General features: G+C 52.9%; 6 protein-coding genes across 6 annotated transcripts; 4 read left to right on the top strand and 2 right to left on the bottom strand.

The window, feature by feature from the left end:
- Nucleotides 1–591: 591 nt before the first annotated feature.
- CCOS01_16818 (uncharacterized protein) lies at nucleotides 592–1,365 on the top strand (the record flags this gene model as incomplete). Its single annotated transcript, XM_060464954.1, has 1 exon — nucleotides 592–1,365. One exon carries the CDS (start codon nucleotides 592–594, stop codon nucleotides 1,363–1,365), a length of 774 nt encoding a protein of 257 aa, XP_060304442.1.
- A 457-nt stretch (nucleotides 1,366–1,822) lies between these two features.
- CCOS01_16817 (uncharacterized protein) lies at nucleotides 1,823–2,424 on the bottom strand (the record flags this gene model as incomplete). Its single annotated transcript, XM_060464953.1, has 2 exons — nucleotides 1,823–2,146; nucleotides 2,218–2,424. 2 exons carry the CDS (start codon nucleotides 2,422–2,424, stop codon nucleotides 1,823–1,825), a joined length of 531 nt encoding a protein of 176 aa, XP_060304441.1.
- Nucleotides 2,425–3,703: 1,279 nt separating this feature from the next.
- On the top strand, nucleotides 3,704–6,216 carry CCOS01_16816 (major facilitator superfamily transporter; the record flags this gene model as incomplete). The annotated part of the gene is made up of 5 exons (XM_060464952.1): nucleotides 3,704–4,126; nucleotides 4,186–4,329; nucleotides 4,392–4,892; nucleotides 5,088–5,328; nucleotides 5,537–6,216. 5 exons carry the CDS (start codon nucleotides 3,704–3,706, stop codon nucleotides 6,214–6,216), a joined length of 1,989 nt encoding a protein of 662 aa, XP_060304440.1.
- Nucleotides 6,217–8,210: 1,994 nt separating this feature from the next.
- On the bottom strand, nucleotides 8,211–8,585 carry CCOS01_16815 (uncharacterized protein; the record flags this gene model as incomplete). Its single annotated transcript, XM_060464951.1, has 2 exons — nucleotides 8,211–8,406; nucleotides 8,512–8,585. The coding sequence occupies 2 exons, from the start codon at nucleotides 8,583–8,585 to the stop codon at nucleotides 8,211–8,213; spliced, it is 270 nt and encodes an 89-aa protein (XP_060304439.1).
- A 1,731-nt stretch (nucleotides 8,586–10,316) lies between these two features.
- Nucleotides 10,317–12,875, top strand: CCOS01_16814 (ferric reductase like transmembrane component; the record flags this gene model as incomplete). Its single annotated transcript, XM_060464950.1, has 1 exon — nucleotides 10,317–12,875. The coding sequence occupies one exon, from the start codon at nucleotides 10,317–10,319 to the stop codon at nucleotides 12,873–12,875; it is 2,559 nt and encodes an 852-aa protein (XP_060304438.1).
- Nucleotides 12,876–13,648: 773 nt separating this feature from the next.
- CCOS01_16813 (uncharacterized protein) lies at nucleotides 13,649–13,990 on the top strand (the record flags this gene model as incomplete). Its single annotated transcript, XM_060464949.1, has 1 exon — nucleotides 13,649–13,990. One exon carries the CDS (start codon nucleotides 13,649–13,651, stop codon nucleotides 13,988–13,990), a length of 342 nt encoding a protein of 113 aa, XP_060304437.1.
- Nucleotides 13,991–15,314: the final 1,324 nt, after the last annotated feature.

Here is a 15,314-nt window from a genome sequence, read left to right as displayed (position 1 = left end):
GTGTAAACGCAGTTGCTCATGCAGACCTTGCTTGCTTGTGCACCTTTCATGCGGATTCAGATAAGAGTCACCCGCACCGAAGCTATCTAACCTATCTCCCGCGGAGATGCCATGTTGGGGGTTGAGTCACCGGGGCTGACTGACTCTCGACAGTGACGGCCAAGCTTGAGACTGCGGAACGGTCTTTGTTACGCACGAGTACGGAGATAGGTGGCTGAAGTCATCAGAATATAAGTCAATGCGATCGTCGAAGATCGAGCCCTTCCGGCCTCTGGCGTTAATGAACAGACTTTCCAGATGTGGTTGTGATATTGCCATTGCGAGTACTTGCGGAGGCGAAAACTTCCGCGATTGACGTTAGAAACCATAATTAGTGGACCGCATGCACGCCCTTTCAAACACATGTCCTATTACGTTTCGGCAGGAACTAGAGGAAATACACGGAAGCGCCCGGCCCTATAAAGCCGGTGAACCGACATAAATCGCTGTCATCAGATCAACTCAAGCACTATCAATTTCAACCCATTGATATCAACAAACAACAACGCCATTTAGCCAATTTACTGTATCCATCTTCTTGTCTTCGACACCATGCAGCTTCGGAAAGATCACGTGGAGAATAGTATTCGAGTACTTCGTCAACTCATCAAGGACTATCCCCTCGGTGTCCTTACAACAGCTATACCGTCGGCCGATCACCCTTTCATCCAGTCTAGCCACATCCCCTGGGTATTAGATGTCGAAGATGACTCTAGCGAAACCGAGCTCGGCGTCCTGAGAGGTCATGTGGCGCGCGCAAATCCTCAGTGCAAGGCGATGGTCGAGTCACTAGCGGCAGAAAACCGGACTGGGACCGGAAACGTTCTCGATCAGGAGGTGCTGGTCCTCTTCACCACGCCCGCCCACTCCTATGTCACGCCGAAATTCTACGTCGAAACCAAGCCAACGACGGCCAAAGTCGTACCGACCTGGAACTACGCTGCGGTGCAGGCGTACGGTCGCGCCAAGATCTTTTATGAGTCCAAGGCCGAGGAGACGTCGAGTTTCCTGAATAAGCAGCTCCACGATCTCTCACAATTGGGAGAGCAGTCAATCATGGGATACACTGGTCAAGACGGCCGTCCTGGGCCGTGGCAAATCTCGGATGCCCCGCAACGGTACATTGATCTGTCTAAAATGGCTATCATTGGCATTGAGATCACCATCGACAGGCTGCAGGGCAAATTCAAGATGAGCCAGGAGTTGGGCGAGGGTGATCGCCAAGGTGTTGTCGAGGGATTCAAGGCGTTGAACTCGGACTTGGGCAACCAGATTTCAGCCCTGGTAAAGGAGCGCGGTGAGTTGAAGCAGAGATCTAAACAATAAAATTCAACTAAGATTTTATCCACGAAATGTTGTTTCTTGATCGTTAGGTGACTCTCGAACCTTTGCCCCGCGTATTTGGCGTAAATCTGGGGTTCAATACTACGGGCCGCAAGCGCATGTAGCCGGCCCGGTGCTGAGCTAGGGTATGGCATGTAGGTACGATTTTCAAGCGACCAATGCGAGGCAATGAATCACCCAACGAACCACTTGAAGACCAAACTATTGACTGTGTAGAAGTACCAACACCGGGCCGGCTCTTAGCTCTATGTGAAGTACCCGTCCACTCATCAGGATACTCTTTGCGAACGAAGTCTAGGAGACATCCTAATTGCTCGGTGACGTCCCAACGAGCTAGCCTCGATAACCAGGCTTTTTGGCTGAGAGAGAAAACATTCACGACTCGGTGTCATTAAGAAAATCAGCCTACAAGGTAGATTTGACCGGCGCATCGGAATCATCAACACCCCCTTCTCGCACTTCCATGAATTTCTCGCCACTTGCTACAACCACCCGCGACATCCACCACAGCTCCGCCATTTTCAATAATGTCTGTAGTCCATCCCAGCGAGCCCCGAACTACCATCACATCTCCACTATGAGCAAACAATGACTTCTCGTCGGGCTCAATGACCTGCTTGTAGTAAGGGTCCGCATAAGCGGACAAGAACTGCTCGATGCTCGATACGGTGAAGTCGGCCGCTCCGTCGTATTGTAAGAGGTATTCGTCCGGCAGCCTTAGAGCTTTCTGAAGGGTCGTGCGATTTGCCTCGGTGGTGTGGTACTGTGGAATCCATCTCGGTGAGCTCCAAAGGCTCTTGATTAAGGATTGGGTAATGATATCACGTCACTTACCTGAGTGTACCGATTGACGCCGTACTGGAGAGCCCATGGCACGACGAGGGGACCATGCGTGTTCGTCCAGTGATCGTGGAACTCTTGCTCCGTCATTTCAGCCTTTCGGGTGAGGAAAGTGATGATGCGCGCAGATTCGTCTGCTAGAGCTGGAACGAGAAGGGTGAGAAGGGCACCAAGGCCGCACGTCGTTGACGTGAACCTCATCGTGTACGTTGGCTGAATGATTATGTGTAAAAGTGCACGAGGACCTGGGTTCTCGATCCAAGCTGCAGCCATCGTAATGTAACGACTTTCGTTTCCCTTTATACTCTTAGAGAGCCTAGAGTTCGAGAGAAGAGCCAAACTACAATTTCAATCGGCCTTGGCCTTTCGCTGAGGATCGGGGGTTATAATTCCCGTCAAAGTGGTCCGGCATCGCCAACTCCGTCTCGTTCCTCGGGCAAGCCGGAGCACATCTCTCGACAAAGGGACATAGCTGCGATACTTTGAAGGTGATTCGTGATGCATGATAACTTCGGCATGAACGAGCAGATCTTGAGAACCACCGACTACGATATCGAATCGTTGATTTGTTGGTTTTGAGACCCCAGTCATTTGCGGCAGGGCGCGCACGATGAACCCTGTCTCTTGGCACACGAGTTTGAAGCAGGCTGCAGCATTTTGTCATTCCTTCAAATCAATTATACTTTGCGTTTGGCTTGCTGTTTCTTCCTCAAAAGGTTTGAATTACTGCTTTGTGCTGCCTTCTGAGAAAAACATTTCACGGAAAACTGAACTTGGTATCATCCGACTTCGGTGCGGATTTCCTCCCGTAATCGGCAAAGATACAAATGTCAAACCTCGTAGCCGAGATCTTAGAGCCTGTAAGTCGTACAAAATGCTTCGAGGCCGCTTGTTCTCTTCTGTGTCGCTCGACGAGCTATTCATTCCCATGGATGCTCAACCTGGCGGCCAAATTGAAAGGATCTCCTTAGATCCGACCAGTCCCATTCTCCTCATACTCTTTGCGCAGGGGATTGAAACCGAGAAGGGATCGGCACCGTAGCCGACCGATACTCGTGGAACAACTCACTCACATGCGTTATCGGTGCGAATCAAGCTTCACCTCATGCAACTGGCCGACTTTGGTATACCGCTTCTCGGTCTCGCGTGCGGGGGAACGGTTGGGGAGCTCGGGTGTTTGTACGCGCGGAACAGGCCGAGGAGGGGTCGAGAAACTCTCAACGCGGCATGCGGCTCGACGGAAAAAGGTTGACGACAGGAACTTTATTTGGGATGGAACTGAAGCTTGTAATTGCCAACACCGTCGACAATCATCGCGCATCGCTAATACAGACGTATAAAACTCAGTTTCTGTGCAGGTATCTCTGACTTATTGTGAAGAGAGAATCGAGAACTGTCTACGACCACTTTTACTCACCAGGAGGCCTTCAGGTTGCCTCGTAGGAACTGTATTCAAGATTTCGACGGTCGCCCGCGCAACATGATGGCACAAGTAACGAAATCCACGGACATCAAAGGCCTACACAAAAATGGCTCACTCAACAATGAAGAAACCGGCGGATCGCACTCAGAGGCACCCCTCGAGGTCCACGCAGACGAAGACATCGTAGCGCGGATGAACAACCTTGATCCGCCTGTGACGCCAGAGGAGGAGAGACGCGTACGGAGAAAGATTGATATGCGACTGCCCCCCTTCCTGCTCATTCTCTACATGTTCACCTGGCTGGACCGTGGGGCGCTGGGGAACGCGGCGCTGATGGGGATCAAGGAAGATCTTGGGTTCACGAGCAGAGACTTCTCTCTCGCCGTGAGCATGTTCTTTGTCGGCACGGCGATTTCTGACCTGTTTACGAATATTGGGATGAGGTATATCCGGCCTTCGGTGTACCTTGCTACGGCTATGGTCAGTTTGATGCGCAAGAGGGGTATCAGTACATGGACGAAAGCTCACTAAGCTCGTAGATCATCTGGGGCATCTTTGCGACGCTGCAAGCTGTTGCCGGCGGTCCCAGCGGGATGTTCGCGATCCGGTTCTTCCTTGGCATCTTTGAAGCGGCCTTCATCTCCGGGGCACCGTATCTGACGACTGTTCTCTACCCTAGAGCTGTGAGTTACTCCCGCAAACCTCTTGATACTTTCTTCTTGTCCCCAAAACCTAACAATCTCAGGAATGGGGCCGTCGCATAAGCGTCTACCTCTCAGCAACCCCCCTCGCAGGCGCCTTCGGCGGCTGGGTAGCCTACGGCGTCTCCAACATCTCCAACCCGCTCATAAAGCACTGGCAAGCCCTCTTCGTCATCGAGGGGCTCGTCACCATCCTCTTCGGCGTAGCCTGCATCTGGGTCCTGCCCGACCGCCCACACAACACGCACTGGCTCACCCCGCGCGAGCGCGACGTCGCCACCTGGCGGATGATGCGTGACGGTAACCGCACGCACGGCAAAGTCCACTGGCGCACGACGGCGGCGCAACTGACGGGGGACTGGCGGCTGTGGCTGAACATTGCGATTTATATGGGCCAGGTGCTGCAGACGTACACGATTGCGACGTTTACGCCGATTATTGTGGCAACGTTTGGATATGATAATATCAAGGCGCAGTTGATGACGGCGCCGCCGTATTGTGTTGCATTTGTCATGGTGTTTGTTGTCGGGTGGGCGAGTGATCGGGTGAGGTCGTGTTCGGGGTTGTTGGTGGGGTGTTCTGTTGTTGCTGCTATTGGAGATTTGTTGCTTGCCGTGTTGCCGCATACGGCTGCGAGTGCGAGGTATGGCGCGACATTTTTGATCTTGTCTGGAATTTTATCAGGTGTTACGTTGAGCGTTGGCAACATCACGAGTAATTGCTGCGGTGATATCAAGAAGGGGATCGCGACGGGGTTGTTTCAGTCTTTTGGGAGTACAATGGGCATTGCGACGGGGTATCTCTTCCCTTCGACAGATGGGCCGAGCTACAAGAAGGGGTTCTGGACGTTGTTTGCGGCTACGTGTTGGACTGGTGTTGGGGCCGCGTTTGTGACGGTGATGAACATCAGGGAAAATAGGAGGCGAGATCGGCAGTCTGGGAAACCGCCTCGAGATATGGTGATCGACTATGACGAGGATGGTCAGATGGAGAACCATCCATATTGGAGGTTCTACCATTAGGCTCTTGGTAATTGATGAAGATTAGAGACATCCGACTAAGGCTTTACCACAGGTTCAAGGCGCTCATCAAGTGAGGTAATGGAGTTGACATGAATGTTTGTCTTGATAGAAGCCATATCTCTTGAGACGTTGGGTCCTTCTAGCGGCAGCTGTTCACTTAGCTCCAGTGGTGTTCCAGCCGCCCGTGACAGCCGTTGGCGGTGCAGTCTCTCTATATCGGTGCCAAAGAGACGAAGGAGCGTCAAGTCGGCCCTGGGATGAGGATGGGCTGGCCTTCACGGCGTCGGAGATGGCGTTCCTGCAAGCCGCCGCGGAGCAAATCGGACTGCAAGTAACGGACGATTGGCTGCAGCCGGGCATCCAGCGGACTCGTGTTTTGGTGATGATGGTACTTTTACAGGTGCGCAACATCAAGACCTTGGAGCTATCCATCCATATCAAAGGATTCTTAATATGTCTCCCCACTGGCGTCGCATTTCCAGCACGCTACGATGCGCTTACGGACATTCGGCTCGGCAAGCACACACTTGGAACGACTAATACTACGGGTGAAAATGACCCGTACTCCGGCAGCAGCGACGCGAGACGTCTGCTAGAATCAGCACCGCGGCGCGAGACAGTCCATCTTGATTTCTTCGCAGGCAACTATCGAGATTGGTCCGCCATGGATTGGTCCAGCGTCAGGAACCTGCACTTGCGGCAACTAGAGAGCGATGACGTCCATGTGACGGATTTGTCGACGTTTTCCCATATTGTGCATGCCTGTCGAGGCCTACAAAAGTTGTCGATTGCCTCGCTAACGCCGACTGGGACGAAGCAGAACGTGAAGAGCTCTTGCGACACATAATGGCGCACAGAAAGACTCTCCGGGAATTAGACCTCGCCTGGCATCTATTAGACGACCGCGAGGATTGGATTGCAGCGGTGATGACGGGACGTTGCCGGAACCTCGAGCTGCTCAGGTTACCTGAAACACTCGCTCGTTGGTCAATCATCAAAAGGCTGCCACCAAAGACACGCTGGCTGTATGTTCTCGCGGACCACTCACTTCAAAGAGACGGACAACACGATCACTCAGAGTGGCTCAACAGCTTTGGCGGGTTGGATGGTCCACTCTGTGAGAGAGTGTTTGAAGATGGAAACCTCCCAAACCTCGAAGCGTGGTCGTCCCGGCCTTCGAATGTCCACACAGTCAGCAGTGTCTGTCTGCGCTGAAAAACGAGCTCAATAAAGGCTTCGTGCAGAAGTTCTCAACCTCTTCATCTTTGGAAACAGATGTTGCCATCGTGGTCTGTAAGGTATCGAGGAATGCTCGGGAAGGACTGTCCATGCTCCTCACGTGAGGGCTGCCCTGTAGCGTGGAATTCGACGACCTCCGTTGCAAAGTAGAGATGCAGCTGGGCCACTCACCTAGCCTGATTACTTCTAAGCTGCAGGTGAAGCTCGTTCCCTCTGCTGATTAGACCGAAAGCTTTTCACCGGAAACTTCAGAAAGTAAACAGAGCCCTACAGCCTCCCCATCATACATTGGGGAGATAGTGGGACGATCCCTTGAATGACCAAGAGGACTAATGATAGCACAGGGGACATTGCCTCCTGGAACATGACGATAGGGTTGGGTGGTGGAATTCGAAGGAGTCAGGCCAGCGTTGTTAAGTACAACTCTTGAGAACTGAGGAGGCTACGGATGAGGCGTAACGTCGGACGCGTCATATTTGTTTGACAGCGGCAGTGAGATGGACATACGTTTGATGCGAATATAGAGGAATTTGATACACGTAGTAGTAGTCTTTACTAGATAGCTTGGAGCAATCTGATATTCTGTCATGTATAATACTTGCCTTCGTCATAATGGTCTACGAATGTGGTTTTAGTGGCAATGCTGTACAGAAAGTGGCAGTCGTCGAGCATTCTTCCAGCTCACATTCAACTTATGGAGTCGTGTGAGGAGCAACTGGCGGGGCGAATCGGAAGCGGCCTCAGTCAATCAAACTGTTTGGGCAACAGGAAAGAGCAAGGGTCAGCCCGGTATCTGATCACGCTGGGTAGAGGGTCGGGACGGGCGGGAGACCGGGCTGGTGACTGGGACGTTTGCTTGTCTTCCGTGGCCGGGTCACGGATGGACAGTAGGCGGTTGGGACAGGAGTGTTGGAACTCGGACGGCGTAGACGACGAGGAATAGGTATCGCATCTCGACGTGTGTTTGCTTCTTGGCGGTTGGTGATGAGAAATGATGTGCTTGCATGGTATCTGCATCTTGAGCAATATCTTGGAAGGCCATGCATGACAGCAGGGTGTCTGACCATGTCCGTATGATCGTAGGTTCGAACGGTGGGAGACGTGGTGGGAGACATGTTGGCATTCGCCAGCCAGCCATAGAAGGTGGACATGTTGTTGGCAGCCCAATCTATTGGGACCAGGGATCGAAGGAGATTCGTCACATCTTTAGCCAGGCTATTGGCGGTTGGCGGTTCTGGGCGGCGGGGTCGAATTCTGTTGCTTTCGCCTGTTTGGGATGCACGGTAATCTGGACTTCCAGATCTGGTTGGAAAGAGGCGGCCAGGAAGAGGTATTCACCGTGTGCTTGACTCGGGTAAAGATTTGAATGCCATGTTCAAATGCTGCAATTGTAGCATTGGGAGAGAGAGAGAGAGAAAGAAGAGGGGTTCTTGGACAAGTACGACGGGTCATCTGTCAGCGACGTTGGAGTGGTCCAAGCAAGCGATTGCAGGTCGCAGGTTTTCGTCCTCGGAGGAACGTGGTGCATTACAGAAGTCAGGTACCGGCTGATGAGCGAACAAAGAATCTTGTTACAGCTGTTCATCAAGAGGAAGCTTGGTTTTACCATGTGGTTAAAAGAACGGATAGAGTGAGGTGCAGTTGCCAAACATCCCCGGGCAGGTCCAGTGGTCCAATTGGGTCCAAGGGTCGGTGCTGGACGGAATGCGGCGGAAGCTTGGGCCGAAAAGCTTCAACAGGCAAGACCCAACTGCCAACCAACCAAAAGTCAATGGGAAAGACTGGACATGAACCTGGAAGGTGCGGGCGACGGGACGGGCGTGGTTGCCCTGACCTGTTGGTACATAGGGAGGTAACTGCGTTGGTGCAAGTAGGTAGGTAGGCAGGTACGAGTACCCCGTACCTGCTCGTCAACGGAAGGTGTCTGGGCACGTACCACGGTGTGACTAGCGCAAGGAGGGGCACACAAACGCGCATAGTGGAGAACAATCCAATATCCCAGCCAACCAAAACCACCGAATTACCGCCCGTAGTGGCTGGGGTCCGAACGGGAAGGTAACCCCACTGGAGCTTTCCCTTTCCCAAATCTGCGAATCACGCTGCAATGCCGGGGGTCTCCCGCCTTTTTCGACCGTCTCCGCCGTCCCTCGTCCTCCTCCATCGGCCTTTCTGTCAAAGTTGTCGACCACATCTTTGCCCGTCACATCCTCTTCTCACTCTGCTATTCGACCGCCACCAAGAGCATCAACCGCCCCCAATGTGCACCTGTCCACCATGTGTGCCGACCCATGCAGCTTCTGCAGGCCCTCGCCTTGCAGTTTCTTGGTCACTTTTGCCAGCTGTTGGTCAATTCCATCTCAATGTTTCCTTCGGTGGTCAAATTGACGGATCGCACCTCAAAATGCTCTGCCGTCATTCCGGCGTTGCTCCAATGACAGCTGTTCAAAGAGTACCTTAGTGTTACCTACGCTCTCCGGCCCTTCCCATCATCTTATGGCACATGGCACGACCGAACCAACGAAAGCTCAGTTCTGCTGTTCCAGAAGTTACTAAAGCATATCTGTGGCCGTCAGCAACCGCATCTTCCACGCCGTGGAGGCCGCGACTGCCGCTTACGTTTCTAGACTGACAACCTCCGGGTACACAGACAGTCTTCGTCACCGAGGACGTTACCCCGACGGTATTGCAAAGTCATTTCCTGTCTATACAGCTGCCTACGACTTCCCTCGGTCAGGTGTCTGAACATCGACCCAGACGACATCGACAAGAACTAGCGCTGCGGCGACGTTGGCAATCTGGACATCTTACCTCCCGCCGATCACACTTTTCGTTGATGGCGCCCGGAACCAACGCATCCATCCCGCTTGCCACCCCTGGTCTTCATCTTCAATAGTCGTTGTCTGCCGAGCAAATGGCCGTACCTTTGCCCAAGAGCTTGCAGCTTGCAGCTTGCTCCTGCATCGCATCCACACCTCTAGCGCCCACGCACCGGCCTGCATTGTGTGACATCCGCCCGCGGGGAACGACCAGAATCGCGGCCAGCCAATATTAAAGTACGGTCAGCCGCTGGGCCTCGTGCCATTCACACTCGCCCATCCGACCCAGAAAAGCCCTTCATCCCCCATCTGGCTTTTCATTGCACGACCCCATCGAGGTCGCAGCCCATCCGACCCCCTCCACATGGAATATTCGCCGTCTTATCACTTGTCCTCTACCTTTACACATGTCACCACTCTTGACTGAACCCGCTTCCCGACCGAATCTGTAGGCAACGTGACGAGACTGTCGATAACAGAGGTGTGCTCATCACGCCGCCCACACCCCAGAGTCAAACCACTGGGACCTCTCCACTTCGGAGCGTCTCCGATCTCACCTCCATATATCCCCTGGTGGCGCCCCCAATTCGCGCTTTCCCGTGCTCCCGTCTGTTTTCTTACCGGTCGCTCGTTACTCCGCCAAAGCATAGCATCGCATTGCATTGAACCTACTCATCTTGGCCCCGCTACCAAGGGTTCTTGCACACATTACGCTTTCGATTCTTCTCAGCTGGCTACACGATCAACCGACCAGCGAGGGGCAGGTATCTTACTATCCCGACGACCCCCAGCCATTGAACTCTTTCAGACTGCACCGTATGTCGACATAACTGTATAATTCCGCGCGCAGTCGCTCTACCGCGCAGTATAATTCGAATTCTGTCGCCTTGCAATGGCTACTCGTATCCGCGACCTGGCAGACGCTGCCACCAAAACGGCAGAACAACTAGCCAAGCGCATTGCCATCACGCCCAAACCCGACAGTCCGCCAGGTTTAATCGAGGCCTTAACAGTTGACCCTTGGTCCAAGTCTGGGAAATATGGCATGGGCTGGACTTACTTCGCGTTGGCCCTCATGGGAACAGTTCTGTTTATGCGATCTTGGCACTTTTGGCAAGACAAAATTCGCCAAGCCATATACAAGCAAGAAGTGGAGGAATACTATGCCAACCTCTACAACACGGATCCCGACTACGCACACGCCGTACATACGGGACAAGCACAGCACTTCTTCCCCGACTCCGAAGGGCTTGGCGAGAAGCAATTCAAACCAAGGGCTCACTTCTCCTCAGTTGGCTTCGTTAACGATACCTTGGCCCTCTTCCGTTGGGTCTTTTACCGGCCGATTCCCGACTTTGTATGGGGTAGCCACCGTTTCACATTCTCCTCCCTCGCCGTAGTTACCTGCGGTCTCATCGCCTTGGCTTTTGTGACGCTCTACTGCTTTCTCCAGCAACCACTATACTGGCAGAGCATTCAATTCGGTTCGCCACCCATTGCTATACGAGCCGGAATGATTGCTGTCGCATTGACACCTTGGATCATTGTGACCAGCATGAAGGCAAATGTCTTGTCCATCCTGATTGGCATCGGGCCGGAGCGCCTCAATGTCTTCCACAGGTGGGCAGGCTACCTCTGCCTGTTTCTGTCGCTTGTACATACCATTCCATTCTACGTTCAGCCAGTATGGGACGACGGTGGCATGGATGTCTTTTCTCGCCTATTCCCCGGCGGCAGCGGCGTCATCTACGGTACTGGTATAGCCTGTCTTGTGCCACTGGTCTGGCTTTGCGTCGCATCTCTGCCCTTCATTCGCCGAGTCGCATACGAGCTCTTCGTCATGCTACATGTACCTGTTGGCATGGTGTATGTTGGGCTCCTATTCTGGCACACCAAGAATTACCTTGCTTCTTGGGACTACCTGTGGGCAACAGTCGGCATCTGGGTTCTCTGCTATGCCATTCGTCTGATAAACCTCAACTGGACAAGACCATGGCGACTGAGCTTCATGGTCGGAGACGAAGCGGCCATTAGCCTCCTCGCTGAGAACGCCATCAAGATTACGATCCCGACTCAGATGAGGTGGAAGCCTGGCCAATATGTTTACCTTCGCATGCCAGGAGTCGCTTTTTTCGACAATCACCCTTTTACTATCTCGTCGCTCTGTAGCGAGGATTTTCCTTCCGAGTACGGCGAGCAGTACCGTGATTGCGTGCTGGTTTTCAAGCCGTATGGTGGCTTCACGCGGAAGGTCCTCGACATGGCCATCGAGAGGGGGCCATTCCACACATACCGCGCCTTCTTGGATGGGCCATATGGAGGCATGCGAAGGGACCTAGCAGCCTTCGACACCTGTATCCTCATTGCCGGTGGGAGTGGCATCACGGCATTGATGTCGCAATTACTCAACTTGATCAAGCGCATGCGTGATGGGAAAGCCATCACGCGCAAAGTGGTCGTGGTATGGGCCCTCAAAAGACTCGAAGCCATGGACTGGTTCCGTGAAGAGCTCAGAATCTGCCGCGAGTCTGCGCCCCCAGAGAGTGTTACTTGCAAGTTTTTCGTCACTTCAGCAGTGCGCAACCGTGCCATGATGATGGCTGGCCACGACCGTCCGGCACCGAGGGCCTTGAGTCACATGTTCCATGACAAGCTCGATGGCTTTGTGGCAGGAATTGCTTCCAAGCGCAATTCCGCTCTTATCCAGTCTGTAGCACAAGGCGATCCTGACCGAGAGCAGGAATTGCGCGCCGAGCAAGAGGATAGAATTACCGCCTTACCGCAGCAGAAATATTTACAACCACATCAATACCCACCTCCACCCCCAGGACCACCACCCTCTAATCGCTTCTCTGCCCAGGAAGAGTCATTGCGTAAGCTCGAGGGCCGCGAATACGACGAGGAGGAAGAGAGAGATTCCAAAAAGCGCGAGTTCCACTTCCCTCCCATCAACACCAAAGGCGAAGTGCCGCACTTCAACTACGCACCTGCCTCCCCAAGGAAGATTCCCGAGACAAGCCCGCGAAACTCGGATGTGCCAATACGGCCTCCAGAGCTGGCTCACTTGAGGACGACCAACCTCCCGAGCGCAGGTCAAACCCGTCCCACCAGCACATTTGGCCCACCTTCAGGCTTTGACTTCGGCTTCCCGGAGACGCCTACAGAGTTCCAAAAGAGCCTGATGCGCTTTGCTTTCCCAGTGCCCCATCAGATCGATGGCGGCTGGAGCGTCGAATATGGCCGGCCGGACTTGGGATACATGCTGAAAGAATGGGCGACGGGCGGTGCCGACGGCAGAGGCATCCTCGGCAGGCGAACGGCGGTATTCGTGTGTGGGCCGCCGGCCATGCGTGTTGGTGTGGCGAACACTGTTGCCCGGCTTCAGGCAGCGATATGGGGCGATGATATGCTCGAGGAAATTTACTTGCACACTGAGAATTACGCCCTCTGAACCAGGGGCCTGTATTTGTAATGACTGGACGGAAAAGATACCACGGGTGATACATTTTACATCCATAATGACGAGCCTTCTATTTCACTTCACAAATCGATACGTGCCTGCTTCCGATATCCAATGTGGAACGTTGACGTGCTCATTCTTGTGGAGAAACTCATCTTGCAGGAGATCGGGATGAAGGAGGCATACGTGGGCTGTACAAGTGGGGAGCTTGTTTGACTTTGACGTGCTCGGAGTCGTTGTCGTCGAGGTACCTCGGTGAGCCAACATCACAGCATGTTAGGTAAACCAGCGAAGCTTATCTCCAGAAACCCTTATGACAACAATTCCACAGTAAGGTAGCTAGCTGCAAGGATGCGGATGATATCTCCATTGATGTATGAATAGGCGCCAGTGACAACTCCCTCTCCCTGTGTTCATGGCATCGCCCCTTGCATAAGAGTTGCAAAACTGTAAAACATGGGGAACGTCGGAAAAACCCAAGATTTAGCCCCCCCCCCCCCCCCGCTCGGACGATGCATAGGGCTGAGCTTGGGTTGCTACCCTTGCAGGATTCAAGCCGGTGACATCGCGACCTCTACGGCTCTGCCATTCTCTTACAAAACGGGCTGCACTACCCATCATTTGGCGTCTATCTTTTCACCTCCCACCCACTCACACATATCTTCTTTCCCTGTCTTGATTCTGAGACGGACCGACTATCCAAGGCCGTCTTCATGTCTTCATCCGCGAATCACATTAATCCACCATCTGCTTCAACAACCATAATGTCGTCAAACAACTCTTCATCTCCCACCGACGCCAATGCCAAGGAGAATGAAATGTCCGGCATCAGCATGGTCACTGCAACCGCCTACCTCCGCAAACTACAGCACGAGACGCCGCCCGAAGAACTTGGAAAGATGCTGGACGACATGGCAAGGGAACGCCAAGCTTCTCCCGAGGAACGACTTCGCAGGAAAGAAGCCAGGGCCCTGTTGGTGGCAGCGCGGAAGAGAGCGGAAGCCCATTCCGAGGAGCGAAGGGCTCAAAGAGAGCGGGACTTTGAGGCAGGGAAATGGGGGCCGATTGATATTTCGCGTCCTACTACGGAATCAACTGACAGCTAGGCCGAGAGGACTGAGTAGGAGATTCCTGAGCTTGATTTCTTTGGTGGGTTTCAACTGTCGCAACAGCTGGGCCAGCTCGGATATGAACCTTCGGAGGCTGGAGACAATTCTATTCCGTTTGAGGGGGACGGATATAGCGAATGCTTCCCTCAGAGTGCTGCTCTGTATGAATCGGACTTGATCCTTCCTTGGACGGACATCCGCAAGGAAGACTAGTAGACACAAGAGGAGGACGACAATTTCCTTCGTTCCGACTTGTATTGCTACATCGGTGTTCCTCTTATCGAGAACTCTGCCGGCAATGAACCATACAACGACCTAAATGGGTGGAAATGGGGTTGAGCGACGTGAAGATATCGCTCATTTGCCGTACTTCAGGGACGAAGTCAGAAAACCTGCGACATTGGGTCAAGATATCGGGATTGAACTCGCTGGGTCGCACATATGGCGCGTCACATGGCACTACTAGCTATATTAATCGGCTACGAACATGAATAATTCAATTAACTCCCCTCGGCTCTCGTGTGATTTGCCTTGCTCTTTGCTTATCTCTCTCAGCCGCTCGAAAGACCGCTATCGCAACTGCGGATGTTTGCGCTCCGCACATTGACGATATGGTGGACAGCGAGAACACCGGAAGTTCTTGGCAATGCGCCGGCCCCTCGCCCCAACCCCAGCCTCCACATTCTTCGTTATCCAATATCCAACATCAAATGATCGGTCACTAGTTCAGTCAAGTCAATGATGCGATAGTTTATTGCTGAATATTTTCCTTAGCTCTATTTCTCCTAGGCCTACTACTATCATTGCTATCATTGCTACTGTTGCTCTTGCTACTCCTGCTATTACTTCTGTTATCACTGCTATAATTATTATCCATTTCTTATGTATTCCTTGCAGGATACGCATTGGAAAGCCCATAGCAATGATGATAGTGATAGCGGCTCGAGGAAGACGACTGATACTCGTCGACTAGCATGTTGTTTTATCACCCACTTGCCACTTGCCAGTGCTTTGTAAGAAATTATATGTTCCGGAAATCTTCGGGGAAGCCAGTATGAATGTTTGGATCCTTTGCGCCCTTGAATTGACAACAACGTCATTTCCGTATCTCACGGTGATCTGTCAGCAAACAGGGCAACTGGAGAAAACCTATGTTTTGATTCGCCTAACGCCCCTCGCGGAGATCTAATCAAGAGGCCGATAGATGGAGCAAGTGAGTAGCGTTGAGAGAAAAAGGGTCCATGCATCTCCCCACGGCGCCTATTACCTTACCGTGCTTACCTTAACCAGCGAACTAACCCCGCACATCTCCATCTTATCC

The sequence above is a fragment of the Colletotrichum costaricense genome (genome assembly GCF_030867565.1).
Source record: "Colletotrichum costaricense strain IMI 309622 chromosome Unknown Scaffold_34.1, whole genome shotgun sequence".
In the NCBI taxonomy this organism is placed as follows: Eukaryota; Fungi; Ascomycota; class Sordariomycetes; order Glomerellales; family Glomerellaceae; genus Colletotrichum; species Colletotrichum costaricense.
Note: the sequence above shows the minus strand (reverse complement) of the source record. Positions and strands in the feature narration are given on the sequence as shown.